Here is a 26,532-nt window from a genome sequence, read left to right as displayed (position 1 = left end):
CAGGCAACGGAGGACGCTGATTTTGACATACTGAGGATGGAGTCCTTGAGTTATGTCGCTCTAAAAACGGCAAGTCATGCCAGGGAAGCGGTAAGTATCCCGTCATATGATGGAAATAAGAGTTCTTATGTTTGTGTCCAAGTATCAGAACAAATACTGCCTAAATAAGTATGTGGTGATAAATCAAAATTTTCAGGTAACCGATTTACCAACCATGCCAACCCATGTTTAATACCATGCACGGCAGTTGCAAGTTCAAGTTGTAGAAACGTTATCACTTCCATGCTTCTGGTTCTGGTTGCTGTACTGCTAAACACCCCCTTGGCTTGCGGGAGCCAAACTAGCAGGACGGTGCACGGCTTGGTTACTTGGTGTTGGCGTACTCCCGGGCGTACTATATACTGGGTTACTGCTGCCTTAGCTTTGCTTTGGGCTTAGCCCGAGGACGAGGTATAGGTATGCCAGGGGTAGACATGTCCACATTCCTTATTATAGAGGGCGACATTCAATCCAAAAAGGGAAATACAAAAATTTGAAATTTGGACACCAGAAACTTGACGACGTAGTCTAAAATGTGCCGGTACTTCATCCTTGATACAGAAGTCAGCATGCAGTGAAAGTTAGATTTCATAAAATAAAATCGCCTTTGTGTAAAATGGATCGCCGTGGTGAAAAATGATGCATTCCATGTTTTTTTTTTAAAACAGACATTTGCCCATAACCGCTAATTTTTGACCTACAGACATGGTTGACCCCTCATTTTTTAAGTTAAATAATCACCTTTTTAAACAAAATAATTTCCATGTGAAATATCCTACTTGAAAATTTTGTGAACATGCCTACCAGGGGAATTCAAATTTGCCATCAAACTGCATCATTTTATATATCAAATTAAAGCCCTTGAGTAAAGAAAGCCAACACTGAAAACCTTTTTGTCATAGCACTTTCCGTAGCAAAGTTACATCTTGTCAAAGATTGACTTTCATCAAAAAGATTCTGCTAGCAAAATTCCCCAAAACAGCATTACGGGGTGTTTCTAGATCTTAGTCTCATGACGATAGCACCTTTTTTAATGGAACTGACTATCAAAATCTCTCTGAAATTCCATGTGCGAGTCTCTCATCACCAAAAAAATCATATATTTGGGTCAAGTGAAGTATAGACAACATATTTATGAAGGTTTCCTTCTTAAAAAGCTTCTTTTTAATTTCAATGTAAATTTGTATTGCCGGTTTAGGCCATTTTGACTGACTAACAAATGTGTTAACTGAGGGTTTCCCTGTGATACCTACGAGGTACTCACTCACACCTCCAACTCCGTCACTATGTCCAGCGAGGTCATGTTACACTTCCGGTGTGACATGTCCAGAACTCCCATACATTTTCAGAAGCGACAGACAAAGTTATTGCAGAACAGAGTGCCAATTTAAGCTTCCTGTAATATCTATTGCACATAACATACGAAGTCACAAACTTACAAACTTCAATATGAACTTCAAATACGGTACACCAGACCAGCTGTTAATCATTATGCTTCCGTCAATTGCAAGCCCGGCTACCAGGGACCCGGGCATAGCGGGGGAGATTACCAAAGGCAATTGTAATAATCCCGCTATGCCCCGGGTATTGTCCCGGTACCGGGGCACAAATTGTGGGTGAAACCCCCGGTACTGTCCCCGCCCATGCCAGCCGGGTTTCAAAGTGCTGTATTAATTTTCAATGTTTTTAATCAGCAATTTAAGTATTTTCATGGCCCGCTACCGGGGCGACTGATTGTACATCCCGGGTACAGTCCCGGGTACCGGGGACGTACTTTCTGGTAATTTCAGGGTGACAGTCCCGGGTATTGTGTCTACAGTGCCCGGGTCCCTGGTAGCCGGGCTTACAATTGACGGAAGCATTACCGATCCTTCAGAACGTTTTACTCTTGCAGCTGTTTGATGTAAAATGCGACTTCGCTATCTCCATTTTCCCTATCGAAACGTCAGGCGTTGTTTACAATTTTACGGAAATGTGGGAAATCGCCAGGCCTTCTTCTGGAAATCATGCAAGGCATTGTGGGAAATTGTCAGAGCTGTGCACGTTGTGTAGCCTAAGTTCCTTGGCCCCGATCTCAAACAATAAACATGGCGGAATAAAATGACCGTGCGTAAGCAGTAAAGGGACTGGTGGATCAAACCTATGTAACTCATCGGTCTGACAAGGTCAGGTCATTACGCATCATCAGAGTTGGTAAATCGTCATCTGCTTAATTATTCATAGCTACGCTTGAACCGCTGGAATACATGGATTACGCCATTGTTGTAGCCGAGAGAGCAAGCGTGAGGTCTGGACACTTTTCGTGTTCTGGACACAAATTTGTCATAAATATATTGGCGATGTCCAGTATTTAAGGGCACTTTTTATATATTGGTACGTTTGCTTGTGATGATAGGGTAGATTCGATAGCTGTACAAATTGTACAAAATATCAATTTCATACTGACCTCAAATTGTTTACAAAAATATATTTTTCCATACGTTGTCATTGTATCCAGTTGTTTGACGTTTACTCCGTCACAACGCCTACGGCACGATTTCCACTGTCCTTCTCCGTACGAAGGTCTGAGATAGTGGGGATTATGCACTTTTAGTTTCCCACACGTTTGAACGGGAATTGGATTGCGCACTTTTTCAATGTCTAGTGAGCAAATTTCTTCAATATTTTGAGAAAATGATGTCAAATTTTCTATTCTATATTGTTTGGTAATAATGTCTTTTGTCAATAGTATGTTTAAAGTTGTAATTTTGTGTTTTTGATCGCAAAGATCAGATATTTTCGTTCGCGATTCGAATTCTGAACCCTTCGCAAGGGTGCCGATTACGGCAGAACTTTGATGATAATTTTGCCTTTTTGGACACTAAAATGCATTCGATCCATAATTTTGTTTCAACCGAGTCTTAAATTAGCAAGCACAATAAGGTTGGTACCACTTTTATATACATTGATGAAATTTTAAAGATTTTTTTTCAAGTTTCTAACCGGCGCAAATCGTTAAGTGTGTATTTCCCATTGACATCCAAAATGGCGTAAGCCAGTCCTTAAATATACATAGGTACGGCGTATATATAGGACTGGCAAGCGAGTCTAGTCTGAGACTCCTGAGCCTATCTGGTCCAGGGTACACATAAAATACCACTTTTTCTCATAAATACCACTTCCTACCATTCCTCACTGAAGATGAGACTTAAACAAAACCTATTTGGTGCATGTTCGTAAATTTTGAGGATGTAAAACTTAAGACCAGACTTGTGACTGTTATCGTCGCCGTGTTTTGAATTCTTCCTATAAATAGATGCCGTCAGTGTGACGTCATCACGGCGACGTGAGTTCACGGTGCCCCGTTTCTACGTACGTACGTACAGCATTCATGGCCCTATGGTGAGGAAGGAACAACTAGGGCCATGATGTTTCGGGCTACTGCTGCCTTTAAAAACATGTTAAACTTGTCTGTCCTTAATTGAGGTTAACTTATGTGTTCGGGTATGGCATTCCAGTCTAACAGTGTTTTTGGAATGTAGGAGTACTTATAACAGTTCTTGTTGGTTTGTATTTGGGTATACTTGACGCGTGACGTGTCTTGATGAACGTTGGGCTGGGCACTTGTTACTGTTTAAAGGACAGTTGTAGGAAGTGCCATGATCATGTCTTCAAGTTCAGTGTTAAATGTTTTCATTAATTGTTGCAAAATATTAATATTGACAATAATGAACAACCTGTTTGACCTTTAAATTCCATTATATTCATACCATATTCTCTACCTCCATGTTCATACGTCATGTACATTGCTCATCTGCGCAGCATGTCTGTGTTTTCATACATTTTGTCATTTGTGGTGAAAAATAATTACAAATTAAATGTGTAATTTGCAATCATTTGTAGAGCAAAAATGTCTTCGTTCCGACGGCTCTACATGTGAATGCACATTAAACTACGATGTCACATACACAGCCCTTCTTGGAACTCCCGGAACTGGTTCATGCATGCATGACATTCATAATCATGATGAACCTTTCTATTATGAATGAACCTTTCTATTTCTAATGAACCTTTCTAACCTTTCTAATGAATTTCTTTTCCTCATTTTTTTCCTACATGCAGGAAAAACAGAAATCTGAACAGAGGAGAAAGAATCTGTTAATATTAATGCTTCACCATTTACTACAAGAAGGCTACAGCCGCTACACATTAATTAAATGAACCTTTCTAATGAATCTCTTTTCCTCATTTTTTTCCTACTTGCAGGAAGAACAGAAATCTGAACAGAGGAGAAAGAATCTGTTAATATTAATGCTTCACCATTTGCTACAAGAAGGCTACACAGAATCAGCAAAAGCATTAGAATCTGAAAGCAATTTATGTTTCAACAAATACGAAGTTTGTGATAATGTGGACTTACAAACAGTGCTTATGGTAAGACATGATACAGCCAAGTTGCAGTCAAACCATGCAAGGTGGTAGTGGTAGATTATATAAATCAGATTTGGGCTAAGCACAAGTAAATCAAACATAGGGGAAAACATTGGGCTATTCTATTTGAAATCTACACCCCCAGGAAGATGACATGTCTCATTTCCAGTTGAACTATATTGTGAAATTTTTTTGCACATTTCATATGTAAAAATGCAACTGAAAGATAGATGGAAAATACTGAAATCTGGTTGGATTTTTCAAAAAATAAAATTTGGAATTCCTCCCAAAATCTAAAATCTTCTACAATTTTCAAACTGTATTCGGATGAAAATTGTTGGATCTGGCTAAAACTGTTGAATTCCACAATTTTCCGGAATATTTTGCTTTGATTTTGTGTGGTATTTCAAGTGGAATCAGGCGAGCAACAGGTGCATAATTACCAGCGTGAGTGGTTTGAGGGGAAGAAAACCTGGTCCAGAGCTGAGAAATAAAAAAAAAATGTTTATTTCTCTGGAAGATCAACAAGCTCACTTCAAGTAAAACAAAATTTCACATTTAATGCCTTATGTATTTCTAGTGTGTGAAAGCAAATCTTTACTCCAAATCCCACATTGAGGAATTTGTCCTGGTTTGTAGGGAAACTGGATACAAAAATGGCAGATTTAAGTTAACACTACATTGCATTCTTTATGCTCTGGTTTACTAAAAGTATTTTTCAGAGGGACAGGCTGCCCCTCTACCATCCTCTGGGTATGCATATAAGCCAGTGTTAGCCAATCCAGCCCAAGATCTGCATCACAAAATTGACAGATCGGCCGATCCCAATTCAGATTAAATATATCTTGGAAAATACAAGATCAGCAATCTATTTTAAGTAACACTGTTGCTAGAGGCAGCGCTCTTATACTTATGTTGAAAATTCTATCTCGAAAAAGAAGTTGCCAAACTATTTTTAGTAACATGGTTATCTGGAAAATTTTATCTCGATAAAGACATCACTATCTATTTTTAGTAACCCAGCTATCTGAAAAATGCCTGCGAATCACGATCAGTAGTGCCAAGTGTTTATTGGTGACGAGTGCTTTTTTGCTTATCATATAGATGTGAGCAATTTAAATTTTAAGTTAAAACTTCCTGAATATTCTGCTGTAGTACTGTGTGGTTTACAGGTTTAAGTGAGGGTTTCAGAGATCTGTAAGTAGATTGGCAGTTGATAACATTTCCCCCGATCCCGATTCAATTCGGACCGGTTCAATTTCTCACTTGCCAATCTGAATCATCCAAAACTAACACAAGCAGCAGCAAAACATCAATTAGCAAAGAAACCAAGATTGATTCTTAGATAATACTTTAAAACATTTAGAATTAATGTTCACTCTCCTTTTTTCTTTTGGTACAACAGGAATACGAGTCCTACTACTTTGTCAAATTTCAGAGGTACCCAAAGATAACTAAGAAATTATCAGCTGAAAACAGTAAGTTGTACTTTTTAAGAACAGTTTTGTTGTGTTTCTGAAAATGGAAATCCTTGATTGAGGGCTAAGTGCAACAGTACCTCATCGCCAGTAGCTCCCCCTGGTTAAGTTATCCATATAAACATATGATTACATTACCCAGGGGAGCTTATGAAGAAGAGGCAGTATTGCAGTTAACCCTCAACATAATTTAAAGTTTTGAACCAGTTTGTGCACTGTTCCCATTTCAAAAGTCCATTGTAGCATCAGCTCAGGTACAGGGTTTTCTTGTGATCGTCAAAATGCAGATGACTAATTTTTTTTGCTGTATCCTAATTGGTGCCCTATTGGTGCATATACTTTTCATGATGATTCCAAATTTGACCATGAAAATGCAAACAATTTTCGATTTTTTTAAAAGAAAATTTGGAGCTTATCGTCTGCAGTCAACACCTGAGAGGGTTAACTATTGTGTTGTCAAAGTTAAGGTGAAAGTATACAAACTGAGGAGACATTGCTGTGGATATAATTAGGTCTAATGTATGAATGTGTGATTTAATGCCAAACTGATTTTAAGGATGTATCTTTTTCCTTTACAGTTCAGTCCCCTCAGAGGTCAGCAGGCAGAGGAAAAGGGTAAGTTTTGGTGCACAGTAAAATTAATGATTGTATGTAAACACATGCATGTTTTTAAAACATTTTGCAAACAAATAGTGTTTTAATAACCATGAGTTTTCAAGAACATCTCAAGATACATTTACAGATTTTGTGGTGGTGGTTGACTGTTATTTCTACAAATATAACATAAAATACAAATGTGACACAATATGTACTGATCGGCTCAGACCAAAGTCAGAGATTTGGAACTTGAGTTATTACCACCACTGCCTACATTGCTCCATACTTCAGCTTACTTTATGTTTTTCATTGGTTTTTTTTTTTTTTTTGCTCCTTATTTTTGTCTATCTCAATTTCATTATTGCAGACTTTGGTCTGATTGTGTCATATGAAAGTAATATATATCCATGTGTATTGGGTTGTAAGAAGATCATAAAAATGTTCCAAAATAATTTGTGTCAATATTATAGTATCAAAATATTTTTAGGAATAATAATGTTGATAAAATATTTAAATTATTAAAAAAACACATTGTATGCAAAACATTTTTGCAAATGGTATGTGGTTTCATCTAAAAATGTTATAAAAACATTTTATAACCCAATAGTTGAATATTTCCCCCTGTTTTTTAGGAAAGGCACTACAACGCCAACATTACCGAGAATTCCACATGCTCCAGGAGATCAGACTAACACATCATCATCAGCTAACAGCAATACAAGGCGGAGACCCAACTCTAGTAATGCAGCACCAAATAGGAGGCAATCTAGTGAACGCAAAGTTCAAAGAGAAAACTCAAAACCAGTAAGTTTAGTCCAAATTATATGCATCAAACATACATCACACAACAATGCCTTGAACATGCAAGCAATGGGTATATCAGGTACATACACCAATTGGTAAAGTAGTCAAGATTTTGTCAGAGGTGACTCTGACTTCATCAGGACTGAAGTAAGAAATAAGAGCAGTAGGTTATACTTTAACCCAGGGAGTTTTAGTTGTTCTCTGGGTGATGAAACATAGGGGACCTCTAAAAAGATACAAAGACTGCCTCAAGTCATCTCTAAAAGCATCGACCCCATACACTGGTCTACCCTGGCTGCTGACCATAATATTTGGAGACACACCATCCATCAAAGCTGGCGCAGCCTTTAGAGTTATGCAAAGAACCTAGCTGGAAGACAAGAGAAAGATACGAAAAAAGAGTGCAGCAACAGGGCCCCAACACTGATCTAGACTTTTATCTCCAAATACTGCAGTTGGACCTGCCTGTCCTGCATCGGCCTTGTCAGTCACCAGCGAGCCTGTAGCAAATGTGGACAACAGCCTTTAGATTTTCGTTAGCGAAGCCAAGCCAAGAGAGAGACTTGAAGGCAACTTTGATTCATTAGTGATTTTTTAATTGCAGTGCGAATACATACCTGCCAACTACTCCGATTTTCGCGGAGTTACTCCGATTTTCCGAGTTTTAAACCCCGAAAATCGGAGTACTCGATTTTCTGAAAAGAAAAAAAAATTAAAAAAAAAAAAAAAAAACATTTTTTTTTTTTTTTTTTTTTTAAATTTTATTTCTTTTCCAAAGTTTTCGACGACTTTGGAAAACCACTGGACCTATTCTGAAGTGCTAGGATCATTCCAAGTTAATTTGAAAAAAATTGGAAAAAAATTACAAAAATTACAGTTTGTTATCCTTAATATGCAAACCACTAACTAATGTTTACCTCTTCATCTAGCACATATTATAAATGCATGGAAAAACCAATGCATGTATAATAATGTGATAGATGAAGAGGTAAACATTAGTTAGTGGTTTCATCATATGATAAGAAACTGTAATTTTTTGTAATTTTTTCCAATATTTTCAAATTAACTGTGAATGATCCTAGCACTTCAGAATATGTCTAGTGGTTCTCCAAAGACAACAAAAACTTGACATGTTTTTTGTTAAATGGATTTTTTTTTCTGAATTTTTAACTTTGTATTGTGCATCATATCAGTGTTCTATCAGTCACGTAGGCCTTGTTATAAAGCCAAAAAATCGCTTCAACGAATGATCGTTATGTATAAAAGTATAGGAAACTGCATTTTTCAAAGCACATTTTCTATGTGAAGGAAGCATATTTTTCAAACTTGTAAAAACAGGTCCCAGAATGTTTTTTTCACATTTTTTCAAAGGTTTTTTTTATCAAATATGTGTTGAAAGTTTTGCCAGATATGGAGTATAAATACCTCCTCAAATACAAACCTTCAGAATAGGTCTAGAGGTTCTCTAAAGTCGCCAAAAACTTTGAAAAAATTAAGAAAAAATTGATTTTTTAAAAAATGTTCACCTTTGTATTGTGCATCATATCAATGTCCTATCAGTCACGTAGTGTAATTTTTTTCCAATATTTTTCAAATTAACTGTGAATGATCCTAGCACTTCAGAATACGTCTAGTGGTTCTCCAAAGTCAACAAAAACTTGACATGTTTTTTGTTAAATGGATTTTTTTTTCTGAATTTTTAACTTTGTATTGTGCATCATATCAGTGTTCTATCAGTCACGTAGGCCTTGTTATAAAGCCAAAAAATCGCTTCAACGAATGATCGTTATGTACAAAAGTATAGCAAACTGCATTTTTAAAAGCACATTTTCTGTGTGAAGGAAGCATATTTTTCAAACTTATAAAAACAGGTCCCAGAATGTTTTTCACATTTTTTTCAAAGGTTGTAGTCATCAAATATGTGTTGAAATTGTTGCTAGATATGGAGTATAAATCCCTCCTCAAAGTGTATAAAAGCCTAGGGCTTCATTTTCACCTTGTTCTTTATTGTTGTTTTTCTATAAAATGTGTCTTCTGTGAAGGGGCTTATAAGGGTTTTTACAGTGTAGAAACCTCAACCCCCACCGGGGCTTTGCCCCTGGACCCCTGGGGGCCCTTAAGCGGGCCCCTGGACCCCCCTGTCCGTCAGAGGCGATACTACTGGCGCTTAGCCCTCGTTCGCCATGTACTCTGTTTTCTAGGTTTTCAATGTTGGCAGGTATGCGAATGCCAGTATGATATGGGCATTGCGCATAATTTTCTTTTGTTTATTTATGTTCTTGTCTTACTTTGTACAGCAAATGAATGGTCATGCAGACCCACTGTCAGATCTCTCTGTGTCAGGATCAACAGCAGTGTCATCTAATGAGCATACAAATGGCAAGCAACAGAACAGCAGAGGAGATGGTGTTAAACTAGGGCCAAAGAGAGGACCAATTATTGATATGCGTGCAATGCTTAACAATGCCGTCAAAGGTGCCACACAAGAGTACATGGCTGATACAGATCCCTCAGTAAGTACTGTGTAATTTACGTAAAGAGATTCATTTGGTAGGATTGTTGAAAAAATACCAGTTTACTGTGTAATTTAATTTATGGCAGTAGCGTAACATCAGAGGGCCATTAGAGGCAAATACCTTCTAAACAAAGTTTGTAACAATAGTCTTCTTGATGATATAAAGTCTGAAATTAAGCATTTCTTTAAATTAGACATTCAATGAGTTGAACTCTGTTTCGCTATGACCTTGTTTTGTATATCTGATCTACTTAAGAAGTTCAATAGCCTTTGTCAACAGCTACAATTATAATTTAGCATTTGTGAAAGCATTTGTCTTGCCTGTCCCAGGAGCAAACTCCCCATTCAAAACAATGGCTACAATGTTGCATGTTCCAACCATTCCCACACAGCTTCTTAAATTTATTTAACCACAGCTTGGATATATTGATAGCTTTTTGAGTGTACAAACTTAAACATGATATATGAGCAATGAATGCTTCAAATGTTTGACTTATCTTCTGTTATATAATCTACCAAATTATCTCTTTTGTCAATCCATTTCTGGTATATGACCTTTAACCTCTTGTTTAATTTTCAAGTCTTACCTTACTGATGTGTGTTTGTCAACAGGAGAGGTTATTGAAGCCTTTAGGTGGTTATTCCGGCTACACATTAGAATGGAGGGAGCTAGCACAGAATATAAGCAAAGATATCTATCTACACAATCCAGATGTGAGATGGGATGACATCATTGGTTTAGATGCTGCCAAAAGATTAGTCAAAGAAGCTGTAGTATATCCTATTAAGGTGAGTGTTGAAGACTATACATATCGAGGCCCTATCTGCAATAGCTGCCCTATAGATATTTATCACTTTTGAATAAAGTTTAAAGGAGACTACTGGACTTGGAACATTTGCCTGTTAATTTTTTTTAATTGGTTTTCTCAGAATCAGCCTAGTATGCATGTTGGTGCCACCTGCCCTAGTGTGTATCCGTTTGTATACTAGAGGTTATAATTGAAGACCAAATTAAAAAAGACTAGTTTGCATCTGACATCAGTGATTGGTTACTGACCTGCGCAGTATGGCATTTTTGGTCTGGTTGACAGGATGTCATACGCAAACTAGTCTTTTTAATTCGGTCTTTAATTATAATACATGTATCCTCCCCAACCTCATCTAGGGAAATAGTGAAATTAGTATTTGATAAACTCATTTTCCCATATATATTTTCATTTTTTTCTATCTCAGTATCCTCAGTTATTTACTGGTATCTTATCACCTTGGAAAGGCTTATTATTATATGGTCCACCAGGTACTGGAAAGACGTTATTAGCCAAGGCTGTAGCAACAGAGTGTAACACAACTTTCTTTAATATCTCTGCATCAAGTATAGTCAGCAAATGGAGGGGAGATTCAGAGAAACTAGTTAGGGTAAGTGATGGAGTAGATTTTTTGAAAAGCGCAATGATTTATAGTACCCACAAGCTATTTGCTGACCACTTTTGCTCATGACACTATATAAACCATTTAGCAACAAGCAGGGATTTACAGTTAAGAATGCACACCCTGTACATACCACAATAAACCATTGCGGCCATGATCAGCTCCTCGGGTATCATATGGGTAATTGAGACAACACACAGATAGTTTCTTCCCATGGGGGATTTTAAGTTAGCTTAATTGTATTTCATGAGGGCTCAAACTCATATCGCCAAACACCAGTTCACTGTAGTCAAATGCCTTGCCGACTAAGCTAACTTGACTGCTTTTTATAGCAGAGGGTCAATTGGATTTGAGAGGTTTAATTGGATATCAATATTTCAGAAATTGAATTGAAGTCAAAATACTGCTAATGTTATTACATTTTGACATGTTATAACATTTATGCAACAAATAAAAATGGAAAAAAAATGGTTCTCCATAGAGAATATAATAGGTAGAGAAATAACACTGAGGAAACCATACATTTGCATACATTAAACAAATTAGAATTTGTACAGGTGAGTCATTTGCATCAATCTACATCCTGATCATTTTTGTTCAAATCTGTGTACATCACCATAGCAGTTATTATTAACTTGTTTTTGATAACTTATTTATTTGTTCTCTACAACAGGTCTTATTTGAGCTTGCCCGATTCCATGCTCCATCTACAATATTCTTAGATGAGTTGGAGTCAGTTATGAGTCAAAGAGGAGGGATGGGTGGAAGGTAAGCTGATTTTATCACACTACTGAAAATCAAGGATGTCCAATTCATATTTTTCGGAAAATCCAAAAAGCTATGCAATTTACATTCATTGCGCACAGTAAATATGCGTTCATCGATGATAATTTGCCAGGTATTCAATCGCAAAGGCTTTTGGGATTTCCTGAAAAGGTGAATTGTGACAACATGGTAGACATGCAAACATGGTCCACAGCAACTTGGCCTGTGGGCTGGCATAGATTGGATCATTTGTTGATAGATTTGGAGTTCATTATGTATCTCCATTAATGAATTTCTTTTCTTGATTGAAAATACTTCCTGATTATTTAAAATAAAAAATTGCAGATGTATCTGTGTATATGTTTGAATAGTTGAATCAATTGATGTGAATAATATTTTGCAGTGAACATGAAGGAAGCAGGCGGATGAAGACGGAACTCTTGGTTCAAATGGATGGCTTAGCAAAAACAGATGATTTAGTGTTTCTATTAGCTGCTTCTAATCTACCATGGTAAGTGACATACATTATGTGGCTATTCCAGTTGAAATCCATACACCCTCTAATATGGAAGACATGACCTTAATCTTCCACACAAGGAGTGTGAATTTGATTGCACAGGGTGTATCAAATCACTTAAAATATATGAAGAGCTTATTTCCAAACCATGTTAAGTCCACAAACACAAGTTTCTGATTTTCCTGTGCGATGGGTTGTGATGCTATAGGTATTATAATTTCAGTTGGATGCACCATTACAAAGCACAGTAACAATACTGTGTGATTTTGATTCCCAAATGAGAACAATAGTCTGCATATTGTTAACCAGCATTGTTGTGGTAAATAATGGCTTGTTGATGGTACAACTCATTGTTGCTAATGTCAAACTTGTCAAAGTATATCACACAAGTAAATGAGAAACTTGTGGCAGTGGACTTAACACGGTTTGGAAATAAGCTCTTCATATTAAGAACTATAACTTGCAATATGCAAACCTCTGCACTCCGTGGTAGGATTATATTAAACATCATATGCAACAACTGTTCAGGCTTCCTGTATCCAAACATAGAAGAGAGCCCTACTCCATGGCAGAGCATGCTAGAACCACAGGGCACTATATTACAACTGTCAAAACACTCTGTTCACTGTCTGACATTGTTCACTCTTAATGTTAATGTTATTCAATGGGCTAAAGAAAGTCAAACTAGTTGCTGACAGACAGCTACCAATAGTTTGACGATTTTGTATAAATCAACGGGCCTTATAACATCTCAGATTAATTAATCAATTTTGAGAATCGTCTTGTGACATTTCACCAGAAGCATCACAAATCATTAATTGGGAGTCCTTTACTTGCTCTACTTTCTTTAACATGCTTAATATAATACACCTCAAGTCAATTATATCACTTTTAATGTGGGTCTACTTTTCTGCAGAATGGTAAAGCCTAACAATGCCCGCCTATTATGAGCTGATCAACTATACAGGTGAACTGTTTTGAAAAAAAAGAAAGAAATAATATACCAACCTATTTTCTATTATACACCATTGCTTTACAGGGAATTAGATCATGCTATGCTAAGGAGGTTAGAAAAGAGAATTTTAGTAGACTTGCCAACAGAAGAAGCTAGAAAAGCCATGTTTCAATTCCACCTACCAACGGTCATTAATCCGGATTGTGCCTTGGAAATCAAAACTGATGTGGATTATGACCAATTAGCATGGGTAAGTGAAGTGCAGCTTTTAACTTTGCAAAACTTTTCTGAACATTTCATTAAAACAAACAAACAAACAAAAAAGTAAGCATGTAAACATTATTGAGGAAAATGGTCATCATCCTATGATCACATCATCAGATATGGAATGGTGTACAATTTGTTGAAGGTACAAGCACACAAGTGTACAATTATAAACTTTGACTCTGGTCTATGTTGTTTAATTTTGACTATGTGAACTGTGTGTGGCTCAACAAGCTCAAGTAATTAAACAAATCAATGCACTTGCACTGAATGTTGATGCTTGTCCAATTAGATGCATCAACATCTTAGCCCACATGCATTGATTTGTTAAATTTCTCCCTCATAAGCAATATGCAGTAACCTATAAGTACACTATATAGCTTCCGAATTATTAATCATATTCACAATATTTTAATTTAGAATGAAAGATGAGTTATTTATGTGCATTTTGATAAACCATTTTCTCTATTCAATATTAGCAAAATGGCAATGTTTTGAAAGAAAACAGAATTTAAATGTTGCATTTACAACAATCAATGGTTATTAATTGCAAGTATTGTGGCATGTAAAAGCCGTCATTATCTTTGTCCTGAATTGATATTAATACAATTTACTTCAAAAATGGAAATAATTAAGATGGAGAGCACAAGACTTGATAATAAAAAAAAGTGCAGTGATTTATAGTGCGCTACACACAGGCACAATGCCTAGACGTTGATCCACAAGCCACATCACACTTTACAGATTGTCGCTGACCACTACGGCTCCACAGCATTCCATAAACCATTTAACAACAATTCAGCTCCCCGAGTTTCGTACGGGTTGCAACAAGACAATTAACAGTAAGTTCCTTGTCCAGGAAATTTCAAGCTACCTCAATTTTCCATGTGAGCGTATAAGGCCCAGCCAGGGTTCGAAACCGCAATCAATATTCGCAAATAAGTTCATCAGGATTGTTGGTAAAATAGATATTTGAAGGTTTCTTTGTACAAATCCAAATATTTGGGTTGATGTTACGTACCTCAATGACAGTTTCGTGCTACGACTTAGCACTTTCTCAAATTGACTGACCAATTCCTGCACATCGTCGGCTGCTACCGGATGGAGCTGGCGTAGATGGCGCTGTTAGGACTTGGTCGTAAATATCTGACAGAAAGTAATTCCCCTCGTCTCTGTTGAGTGTCTTGGCCCCCTCTTTCTAATCCAGATGGCTTCTTTTATGTGTCTCCTCTTCCTGTTCTGTTCTCTGTCTTTGATTTGGGACTCCTCCCAACCGATTACATGGTTATGATCGGCCACGTGATCTGTGATAGCAGATTTATTCTCCTCCCCCGTAACGGAGGCCTGTCTTTGCGCTCTGGTATAAGCTTTCTTGGAAGCTTTGTCGGCTTCTGTTTTGTGTTCTTTGAGCCGTGTACCAAAGAGTCTTGATGTTTCTCCAATATATGATTTATCACAGTTAAGGCAGGGAATTTCGTAAACACAGTCAGATGTTTGCTTCACATCCCGCTTGTCCTTAGGATGGACCAGTATATTACGAAGAGTCTGGTGTGGCTTAAACGCGTGTTGATGCCGTGTTTTTTAAAGACTCGCCTCACCCGTTAGAGAGACCTTCTTTATGCGGAAGGACTACCATTCCCTGGATTTAGTCTCTGATTGTTCTTTGCGTTGCGATTTGCTTTTGCTTTCCGTTTGTTTAAATGCCCATTCAGGGTAGCCACATAATTTTAGGGCCTCTTTGATTTTGATTTCTTCCTGAATTTTGTCTTCATCTTCTGTGATAACTTTATCTTTGCGGTCCATTAATGTTCTTATGACACTGAGCTTGTGCTGCAATGGGTGATGGGAGTTAAAATGTAAATACTGATCAGTATGGGTCTTTTTGCGATATACCAAAAGCTTGATCGAACCATCTTGCTTTTTGACGATAAGAGTGTCGAGGAACGGAATTTGATGGTTATCCTCCGTTTCAAATGTGAATTTGATATTGTCCGTCTTATCAATTTGATTGATATGCGTGGTTAGTTGTTCTGCTGTATCTTTTTTCACAATCTCGAGCACATCGTCCACATATCTCTTCCATAAACGTGGCTTGATATCTAAAGGGGCTGATGCTATTGCTTCTTGTTCCAGCCATTCCATATAAAGGTTAGCTACGATGGGACTGACGGGGAACCCATCGCAGTACCGAATTTTTGTTGATAGATTTGACCGCGGAATGAAAAATAGGTGGTAGTAAGGGCAAATTCTAACACTTCCATAACGTCATCAACTGTTAACTTGGTTCGCTCACTCAATGTTTTGTCCTCAATCAACCGTTGTCTTATGATTTCAAGTGACTTGTCAATTGGCGTATTTGTGAACAATGACACAACGTCATGGGAAATGAATTCTTCGCCTTCTTCAACCATGATCTCTGCGAGGTCATCCGCTAGATCTTTAGAGTTTTTGACGTGATGTTGAGTTTGACCGACTAAGGGGCCTAAAATTCTAGCGAGCTCTTTAGATGTTTCGTACATTATGGACCCACAGTAATCCACGATTGGTCTAAGTGGGGTACAGCTTTGTGGATTTTGGGGGTACAATACATGCGAGGTGTATTTTCGGCTGTAGGATAGAGTTTCCAATACTCTCTTTCAGTAATTTTATTGACCTTTTTCCAACCGGTGAGAATTAGGTTGAGTTCGGACGAGCGGCGCGCGGGGGGAGCGTGTAGAACTCGGTGGTCGGCGTAACAGTAAAAAAAAATGATGGTAACTTTCTCCTCGTACTCCTCTTTGTCCAGCACAACTGTCGCTTTCCCTTATCCGCTGGTAAGATCATGATTGACTCCTCTTTTTTTTGAGGTCTCTGAGAGCCTTTTTCTCAACTTTGGTGAGATTAGGTTTTGCATTATTTGTTGATTTGAGAACTCCTACAACCTCCGCTCGCAACTGTGATAAATCATATATTGGAGAAACATCGAGACTCTTTGGTACACGGCTCAAAGAACACAAAACAGAAGCCGACAAAGCTTCCAAGAAAGCTTATACCAGAGCGCAAAGACAGGCCTCCGTTACGGGGGAGGAGAATAAATCTGCTATCACAGATCACGTGGCCGATCATAACCATGTAATCGGTTGGGAGGAGTCCCAAATCAAAGACAGAGAACAGAACAGGAAGAGGAGACACATAAAAGAAGCCATCTGGATTAGAAAGAGGGGGCCAAGACACTCAACAGAGACGAGGGGAATTACTTTCTGCAAGCATATTTACGACCAAGTCCTAACAGCGCCATCTACGCCAGCTCCATCCGGTAGCAGCCGACGATATGCAGGAATTGGTCAGTCAATTTGAGAAAGTGCTAAGTCGTAGCATGAAACTGTCATTGAGGTACGTAACATCAACCCAAATATTTGGATTTGTACAAAGAAACCTTCAAATATCCGCAATCAATATTGTAATGAATGAATGGCCAAAATTACTGTAGTTAAATTTTCTTTTTCCTGGTGTTAATTGTAATGAATGAATGAATGAATGACCAAAATTACTGTAGTTAAATTTTCTTTTCCCTGGTGTTTTCAAATACCAAATACAGTCAGTTGATGGTTTTAAAGTTACAGGTGTTATTTTTTGTGAGATCTTTATATACATCTTTTGCTGTCATTACAAGGGAAACACAAAGTATTGTAGGTTGATACCTTGACAATGGTAACTTTCCTTATTGTTGGTAGTCAGAGATGTGGCTTCTCTTTGAAATTCACCCTTTGTGTGAATATCCTTTGCAGATGACTGATGGATATTCTGGTTCAGATATTAAGTTGGTAGCTAAGGAAGCAGCCATGAGACCTGTTAGGAAAGTATTCGACATCTTGGAATCATATAGTGAAGGAGGTAGGATTTCAATAATTCAATGACTTTAATTATAATTGAAATAATATAAGAAATATTATATTGTAATCATTATGTATATCTCAGGTGACATATAATTGCTTGCTCCTTTTGTTTTATGGCTTTATACACAGAAGAATCAGATATATTCATGAACAGACACTAAACATTGAAATGTTTATGCATGAAGATATAAATTGCCTGCTTTTATTAACCTCAGTGCAGATTTATTTACTGAAAGGAATTATCAGAGATTTCCAGTACAAAATATTTCATATAACAGCACCACCAATCAACAATTATATATAGGCCGATTTGATCACAACATATCAGTCACGTCTTGCATAATAAAGCATGTAAATTACCTGGTCTATAGTATAAATCGCTATCCTCTCAAGATAAGAAACTGTGAAGCAATACAAGTTTGAACTTGTGTTTATCAATCTTCATTTTGATGTCAGATTTCGTCTTAAGCAGTTTGCTTTCACATTTGCCATTTATCCACTTCAGTAACACGTTATTATATGCTTGTTCCAAAAATTCAAAAATCAGAATTTTGATTAATTTTTGGGTATTCTAATTCTGCAAATCGCTGATAACCCCTTCAAACTGTTCTGAATATATTTCATTCAGATACCCAGATCATCATCTAGTGAGATGTATTTTTAACAATATGACAATTTTAAATCGTAATATATAAGCCCATCAAAATACAGTAATATTACAAAATTAACAATCTTAAAATGGGAAATTTACTATGTTGATGAACATAGTGTGACAACATCATGTATGTGTGGCTGCTGGGAGACACTGGCAATATGATACAACTGGATCTCTGCATTAGCCATGAACCGTACTGAATGGATTAAGTTTGTGATCACCTGCTCCACAGCCGATTGAAATGAATGTGTACAGTACAATAGTTTGTTGCATTTTGCAGACACATAATTATTTACATCATAGTTACTCTTATGTCTTGCTTCCATACAGAAAGATTTTCCAAAATAGGTATTTAACAAGATTGCTTATGTGGTGACACAGGGCATATATAATGATACTCCTAATAATCCAGCTGAACATACTTTCATTTGTGACATGATCAGATCCACACCATGGCAGCACCAGACATTTTTCTTTTTTTGGGTGGAATGGGGAGCAAATTGAAATCTGGGTGGGACAAAAATCTAAATTTTTGCCTAAAATTTTGACCAAAATAGTTTGGTAATTTTGTTTATCCTGACAGGGTAATCCTCAATGGTGCTTCCACTGACCCACTAAGGCCAATATCAGGAAATTTTGAATTTTAAATAGCTGTAAAAATGTGGTGTAAAAAACAAAATAAACTACCAAGAAAATAATCAGTACAAAACACAGTTTGTTAATATTGGCATGATCTGCCAAATTTTCAAAATGGCTGACATTAATAAGCCTGGGTATAAGATTGTGTCACAAGTTGCTTTCACTCATTAATGCTACCTCTGTAATAATAATATCCTTTCATATTATTTGCAATGGCTTATCCCTTTTCACAGCACAAGATGGCGATATTAATGTACAGTGGCACAGTGAGTAGTTTGTCACACTGGACCATTAATTTGCTGTAATTAGACATCACAAATGGTGGAAAATAGCTTGTGTGATTTATTATCATTTTATACAGTTTTTTATTAGTGATAATAATTCATTCCATTGATAATAATAATTTGTGCACATTCATCTATAAAGTCAACAGTTGAAATTAGTGGGGAATTTGATGTGAAAAGACTAATAAGACCATACATTTGTGAATCATTTGTTTGTATAGAGAAAAATAGCTTCACTATAATGTGAACTCACCAGTGCTACATCATTGGGCTATTCCAGTTGAAAACCATACACCCTTTGTGGATGACAAGACCTTAATCTTCCACACTGGTAGTGTGAATTTTAAGAGGTTACCTGAATGGGTGACTCCATTTGAAATCTACACACCCTGTATAGAAGATTAAGGTAATGTATTCCACAGGGGGGTGTATGGATTTCAACTGGAATAGCCCATTGTAGAACAGTCCATATGCACCATACTAATGTCATACTTTATAGTTTTCACTCATTGCATTTTATGACAGGGTATCATTAACTCCAGACATGTTTGATGTGAAATAAAGAGCATATTAGTCTTCCATGGCACTGAATTATTTAGTTCACCATGACTACTTTCTCATGATCTGTTGGTGTTTTGCTCTTAATTAGGCATGTGTGTGAATTCACATTATGTTTGATGTGGTTTGTTTGTACACTTTATTTTTAACCCACTTGTGTGCAAATAACAAGGTAGCAGTATATGTAAATAATATACATATAATTTTGTCCTGCTTCTTATCATTAGTAATTTTATTATTATTTACAAATATTTATATGGTGCTCGACAGCTATTCCAGTGCCGTACAAAGCAAAGAAATCAAGAAGCATAAAAACAAATACAAAGCAATCAACATGATTGATCAAAACTGCAGTAAGAGAGAAACAAATAATTGATCCTCAGGACATTTGGGGAGGGAGTTGGCACAGTGGTTGTTCCCTTGCCTTGCACCATGGAGTCCCAGGTTCAAGCCCTTGCAATTCCCATCAAGGACTGTATGTGCACTTGGTTTATCCCGATCCATGCTTGCTCTTGAAGGTTTTCTTTGGGATCTCTGGTTTCCTCCTGCTTTCAAAATCAGCGATTAGTTGTTAGGTTATCAAAAACTTCCTTCATCCAATGGAATTTGGAGAGCTAAACGTGATAATTGGAGGACATTTCAATTTGAGTGCGAATAGGTTTGCGCTTCGGCTGCAACAGGCCTAGTTGATGCGATCTGACTCTGATGATTCACCAGTGGCAGTGACATTATGGTGCTTTGAATCTCCTGGAAAAATGTGCTTTATAAATCCAAAACATTTATTTATTTATTATTCATTTAAATTTATAAATGAGTTTTTAGATGGCTTTTAAAGATGGCTGCATTCAATCAGGTTTAAAAGAAAATGACACCTAGTAGTGCACCCTCAATATGGTCCTTTTAACAGCTATATTACATCCCTTTCTGCAGAGCTCAAATACCTTGTTTCCCCAAATGCAGTAAATTGTACTTGCCATACTTCCCCCGATTTAATATTAGCTGCAGAAAATTACACCTTAGTACGTATGATTCAGTTGCCAACATTCATAGGGAATTATTAAATGCAGTGGGCAACCGAACTTAGGGCAACTTAAATACTTCAAATGAACTTTGAAGGATGTTGCTCTGTTAGTTATTGAATAGTTCTTAGCAAGGTACTTTCACACTAGCCTAGACTATATATGTGCATGCCCTGTTTATCATGAATATAGAGCTAGACCATGCCTAGACCACACAATTACATTAACCAACACTTCATCGTTTGGTCAGGAAAAACCTCCTGTGTTTCATTGGCCCCTGAAACATGTTCAAGGGCCACAAGTACATAGGAGGTTTTTCCTGCCCAACGACGACTTGATAAAGCGCCTTTTGGCCATGTGTCATGAAGGGGAGTTCCTGTGCATTTCATCAGTAAATTTTAAGGATCACACATCAAACACAAAAACCTGTCACATAAAAGCTATAACGCATATCACCAAAACAACCTTATTGGTGCAAAGTAGAGGCAATGGCCCACCTAAAAATGTATACTTTGATAGGGCTGCCCCTAGTTGCTTCAGTCTTGAAGCTTTCGCAGAGTTCAGTTGTTTTTGTTTGATACCATTGAACAGAAGATTATGCGATGCTATGTGGCTTTTTCAGAGAATGAAGTGCCGATATTTCAGAGATAAGCACTGATGATGTGATTAAATTGGCCAATCAGGATCCCACATCTGTGTCTACGCTGTACACGTGGTACATTGTCAAAACAGTGCAAACAAATACTTGCAAACCGTATAGTATGCATCCTGTCAGTTACTTGCTTTAAATATTGCACTGTTTTGAGCAAGAAAATTTGCCCATAATTTGTGAAAGTGTGAAACTATAAGCACAAATACAACTGCATCCATCAAAAAAATTGCTAAGTAGTCATAGTCACTAAAACATACTTTTTATGTGTGTAATTGCAGAGGACACAATTCCAGATCTTCAAGTGGATGCAATAACAACTGATGATGTAACAGCTGCTTTGGCTCATACCAAACCATCAGCAAAACTACTCAAGGACAAATACTTGAAATGGCAAAAAGAGTATGAGTCTGTGTGAACAACAAGGTACCCTATACCAAAGCATCAGCAAAACTACTCAAGGACAAATGGGCTATTTCATTATAAATGACACGTTCACAAAAATGGCTTTTATCATATCTGGTTGATATAATTAGGGTGATAATGCAGTGTTATTAACTTAATTCTAAGTATGCCACAAACTACAAGCTACATGAGCATTTTTACAGAATTCTGTCTATTTTTTGTATAAAAAATTGCCAAAAGGTACATTTTAACCCAATTTTGGAGTCCCATTTCATTTTGCCCATGTATTCTGAATTAATTCTTTGAAAAATTAGGTACATTCTATGGCAATGTGCTTGTTGCAATGAAAATATGATATGTGTGGAACATCATGCAAGTTGAATGGTGAAAATTGGTGCAAAAATGTTAAAATTCAGAGATTCTTGCAAAATTGGCATTTTATGTTAAATAAAAAAATGAGTGTCCTCTCCAATTCATGCCTCCATTTTTGTTAACATTAAAGAGGAAATATAAACCCTTACCCTACCTGTATAATCTGTGTTATATTACCAATTGATGGGACAGGGCACTGATTGAGGAATTCATTTATTTTACATACAGTAGACCACTTGTTCTTGATACCACAGTTCCGTTAAAATTTGTCCTCTCCAGAACTGAAGTTAATTACTAATTGTTGAAATAAGAAGGATTATATCATAGAATGTGAAATTTGTAGAGGAAGAGTGGTCTTCCTTCTACCAAGGTGGCACATGATTTGGTATTTGTTGCATTTTTGCAAGCCTGTATCCACGATTCTGTTTGCAATTTAACAAATGTCCTCTCCAGCACAATTATGTCATTTCCATGAATTGGTAAACAAACTAAAAATAAAAATTTCAAAGAGCCAAACCCACAAGAAATTTTTGCATTTTATTGCAAATTATGCTTAAAAACCACTTTAGTGTTCAAATTATTGTCCAGTTGTTGAGAACACATATGATATTATTCTGCATTGAACTTCGGTTAGCTAAAAATTGCAATATTCCTAATTTAACCAGAATATTAACCCTGTTTGTAGTGGATTTTAAATGCTGGGGATCTTTTATGCAATAATATTGATGCAATAATATTGATGCAGCTATTTCTAAAGTTAAAGTATATGCTTTATTATGTGTTAAAAATGTGTCCTATCCAGAACAAATGACACAGGAGGTGTCTTTTATTTTAGGTTTTCCATGACTAGTACAACAGATTGACGCAGAATACTCACTTATGCATCAGTGTAGCTATTGGGCAGGACAAAATGACTATTTCATGAATTTTTCATGTGAAGATAAAGTTTATCCTTAAAATATGTAGTAATTTTGCACCATTTATCTGGATTAGTATCAATTTACTAATTGTTTTATATTGAAACTGGCATATTTAAGACACTGAAGTGTAAAGGAGCATACAACAATTATTACAGACTAAATATGAATAAGTATGAACCCAATGTTGGTTACATATACTCTTTCAAAGTTGTGTATTAAATTGTTTAAAAAAATGTCCCCTCCAGACGGCAGCTATGTTTTACACAGCAAAAATTCAATTTAATTTTTTTAATGGTTCCTGAGGGTTTGACGCTCTAATATTTTGAGAATTATTGACACACCATCTGAACTTTGAAATGATAATGAATTTGCATGAAATAAATGAGTTTGAATTTTGACCCCTTTTGGGACTCAATGTTGTCATTTATAATGAAATAGCCCAAATACTTGAAATGGCAAAAAGAGTATGAGTCTGTGTGAACAACAAGGTACCCTATACCAAACCATCAGCAAAACTACTCAAGGACAAATACTTGAAAGAGTATGAGTCTGTGTGAACAACAAGGTACCCTATACCAAAGCGGCAGCAGAACTACTACTCAAGGAGACATACTTGAAATGGCACAAAGTGTGTGAACAACAAGCTGGCCTACATGCACAAATGTGACCTGCTACCATGAAATCAGCGTAAAGTCGCCGCCACTTTATACTCATTTTGTTGAGTTAGTAGTTTCGAGATATTTGGTCTGACTAAGTTGATGTTCTTTGTTTGCCGCCACCTGTACATCCAAGCCAGTAGTATTATCCTTCGTGAATGGCCCATTGTGCCCCCATTCATAAAGGACATACAGACATACTTAGTGGCTTTAACAGGTGAGTGAACACCAAGCAGTAGCCAGGGCGTATTGCGTGACTAACACCTTGTGAATTTACGCTGATTTTGTGGTAGCAGGTCACAAATGGTGTTGATGGTAGATAGCGCTTTGTGGAAAGTGAAGAGCAACCATTTTGGTGATAACAATAACATCCAACTTGTGTTTAACTACGCTCTCTCTTTGAACTCCTTCAAAATATCTCTTCAAAATTGTGTAGTCTGCAAGAAAACTTTCCATCCTTTTGGGTCAGCATTTATGGAGAAGGAAGGTAGCAACATTATGCTTCAATATTAGTACTATGTATTATTATAATTATGCAACAGCTAATTTCAAATAGTTGGCCTTTCCCCACCAAAAAGCATCGAGTCTTAGTCACATTGATGGAACAGTAGGTAGTCAGATAGTAGTAGGCACAAACCTTTACATTGTGCATACATTTTTATTACTTATTCTGAATAAATAACCATGATGCGGTTTTGAGCTGGTGTTGAGGGGGTGTGCCACTCAAGTTTAGTGTGCTCATTTGTGACCAGATATTTTCAACACATAGCCTAAACAGCTAGGATTTGCCCCTTTGAGCAAAAGACACCCTTGAACATGAATTTAGCGCAGTTTTGTAACAAACTTCTCACCTCTCAACCTCTGGAGGATTGTATCTAAAAGGTACCTTTAAGCGGAATTTCATCTCAAAGGAACCACCTTTACACTGGGCGGGTACTCGAGGTACAAGTATCACTAAGGATCAAGTCATAGTGGAGTGCAAAATGTGCACCTTTTTTTTTAACTGATGATCTCCAAAAAGTTGTGTGTATGTAGCATCAATGATATTTATTGAAAATATATACCTGCACAATATTTAATGTAAACAAGTTAAACAACAGCTTTGTTTGACATTGAACTCTGGCCTCTTGTAATTGGATTTTGTGGCTACTACTTGTAGGACCACAGGGACCAAGTTTATCAACTCACCATGTGGACATTGAACTTTGCAGGCAAACTTGTCAGCCAAACTGGGTCAGGGCAAGGCTTTTAGATATATTAAATAGTGTCCTTTTGTTTGGAATTCCAAAATATTACGTAACATTTCCAGCTTTTGTGGATGAAAATGTTTGGATTTTGAATGATTCAAACTGTTGAATTTGGTTTGAATCCAACATATTACTCAATGGGGGTGTGGATTACAAATGGATTAGCCCCTAAGAAGAACCAAAGATATATGTTTGCCTTATTATAATTCAGCTATTCTTTCTTAGTGAGCAGGTAAATTGGGGAGTGGGATGAAATTGATATCACTGCAAAGTAATGCTGTTAATCCAAATGCTAAATTTTCATAGTTTGAAAACATAGGTTGCATTGTGTTAACATTCCTTCAGTCACACAATCACCTGTACGATGACAACAGCAGATCGTTTTATAAGCCATAATGTATCATCTTTTGGTTAATTAATTTTTCCAAATCTAACTAGTAAAGACCCCATCTGTGCTTTTTGTGTGATATTAGATATGTATAATGATATTTCTTTCAATTCTCGCGTTTCACAATACGATGCGCCGCCAGCGGTTGCTCTTGGCAGTCAAATTTTTGACTCCAGAGTCAACATCGTTGTTTTAGCTGCTATTGAATTTTCACACACGTGTGATAATAAATATGTTGAAAACAGCTCCACAAAGGATTCCCTGTGATCAATAGATAGAAAATGGATCTAATATAATTGTAAATTGTTGTTTTAGTGTGCATTCGCATGTAACATCATTATGATGACATTTAAACCCACAATGATGCATGTTCCTGTATTGTATTCGTATTACGTGGTCTTTGGATGTCGACATTTTCCCATGATGCACTGCGTATTTTGGCCTCGACCCAGCGACCGCTGGAGGCGCATCGTATTGTGTAATGTGACAATTGATAGATGCGTTGGAAATATATTGCCAAGATGTCAGTTTCTGACATAGTTTTAAAAACGATCTGATGATGATAATATTATAATTCTTTTTGATGTGAACAAACAAATAGCGAAAGTATTGAATACAATGAAATCTTTGAAATAAATTTGAATCTGAAATTATTTCTACTTTTACTTTTATTTAAAGTGGATATGATATGCCATTGTAATTACTCAATATGCAAAAGAAATTTAGATGAGTGTATTTAGAAATATAATGAACAATGGATATACCAGTCAAAATAGTTGGGCTATTCCAATTGAAATCCATACACCCTTATGGAAAATATGACCTTAATCGTTCACATAGGGAGTGGGAATTTCAAATGGGATTAAAATCTACACCCCATGTGTGGGAGATTAAGGTCATGTCTTCCATAGGGGGTGTATGGATTTCAACTGGAATAGCATAATATGCAACAATTCAAGCTGTTGTAATACTGTAAACATTGTCATTTTTGCAGGTCATGCTTTGCCCATTTTGGACTTCTTTGCTTGTTTTTAAATTGGCAAATTTGGAGGTTTCGTACATAGTCCAATGCATAAGGCAAATATATTTGTAT

General features: G+C 36.7%; 1 protein-coding gene across 3 annotated transcripts; it reads left to right on the top strand.

Annotated features, from left to right (window-relative positions):
• LOC140158841 (katanin p60 ATPase-containing subunit A-like 2) lies at positions 1–21,915 on the top strand. Of its 3 annotated transcripts, none has more exons than XM_072182086.1 (14): positions 1–90; positions 4,285–4,452; positions 5,855–5,927; positions 6,506–6,542; positions 7,157–7,328; positions 9,626–9,841; positions 10,456–10,632; positions 11,077–11,259; positions 11,945–12,039; positions 12,440–12,547; positions 13,593–13,758; positions 17,540–17,645; positions 19,175–19,207; positions 21,733–21,915. In XM_072182086.1, the coding sequence occupies exons 1-14, from the start codon at positions 37–39 to the stop codon at positions 21,867–21,869; spliced, it is 1,725 nt and encodes a 574-aa protein (XP_072038187.1). In that variant the 5' UTR covers positions 1–36; the 3' UTR covers positions 21,870–21,915. The 3 variants fall into 3 exon arrangements, with proteins under 3 accessions (XP_072038187.1, XP_072038188.1, XP_072038189.1); XM_072182087.1 differs by lacking the exon at positions 19,175–19,207 and adding an exon at positions 18,633–18,650; XM_072182088.1 differs by lacking the exon at positions 19,175–19,207.
• Positions 21,916–26,532: the final 4,617 nt, after the last annotated feature.

Source organism: Amphiura filiformis, chromosome 8 (assembly GCF_039555335.1).
Source record: "Amphiura filiformis chromosome 8, Afil_fr2py, whole genome shotgun sequence".
In the NCBI taxonomy this organism is placed as follows: domain Eukaryota; kingdom Metazoa; phylum Echinodermata; class Ophiuroidea; order Amphilepidida; family Amphiuridae; genus Amphiura; species Amphiura filiformis.
The sequence above is the reverse complement of the archived record's forward strand: the minus strand, read 5'-3'. Positions and strand labels throughout refer to the sequence as shown.

Coding starts and splice junctions, on each gene's coding strand:
- LOC140158841 (XM_072182086.1), top strand. CDS start 37: ATGGAGTCCTTGAGTTATGTCGCTCTAAAAACGGCAAGTCATGCCAGG. Junction 6,543..7,156: donor TCAGCAGGCAGAGGAAAAGG/GTAAGTTTTGGT, acceptor CCTGTTTTTTAG/GAAAGGCACTACAACGCCAA. Junction 13,759..17,539: donor ATTATGACCAATTAGCATGG/GTAAGTGAAGTG, acceptor TATCCTTTGCAG/ATGACTGATGGATATTCTGG.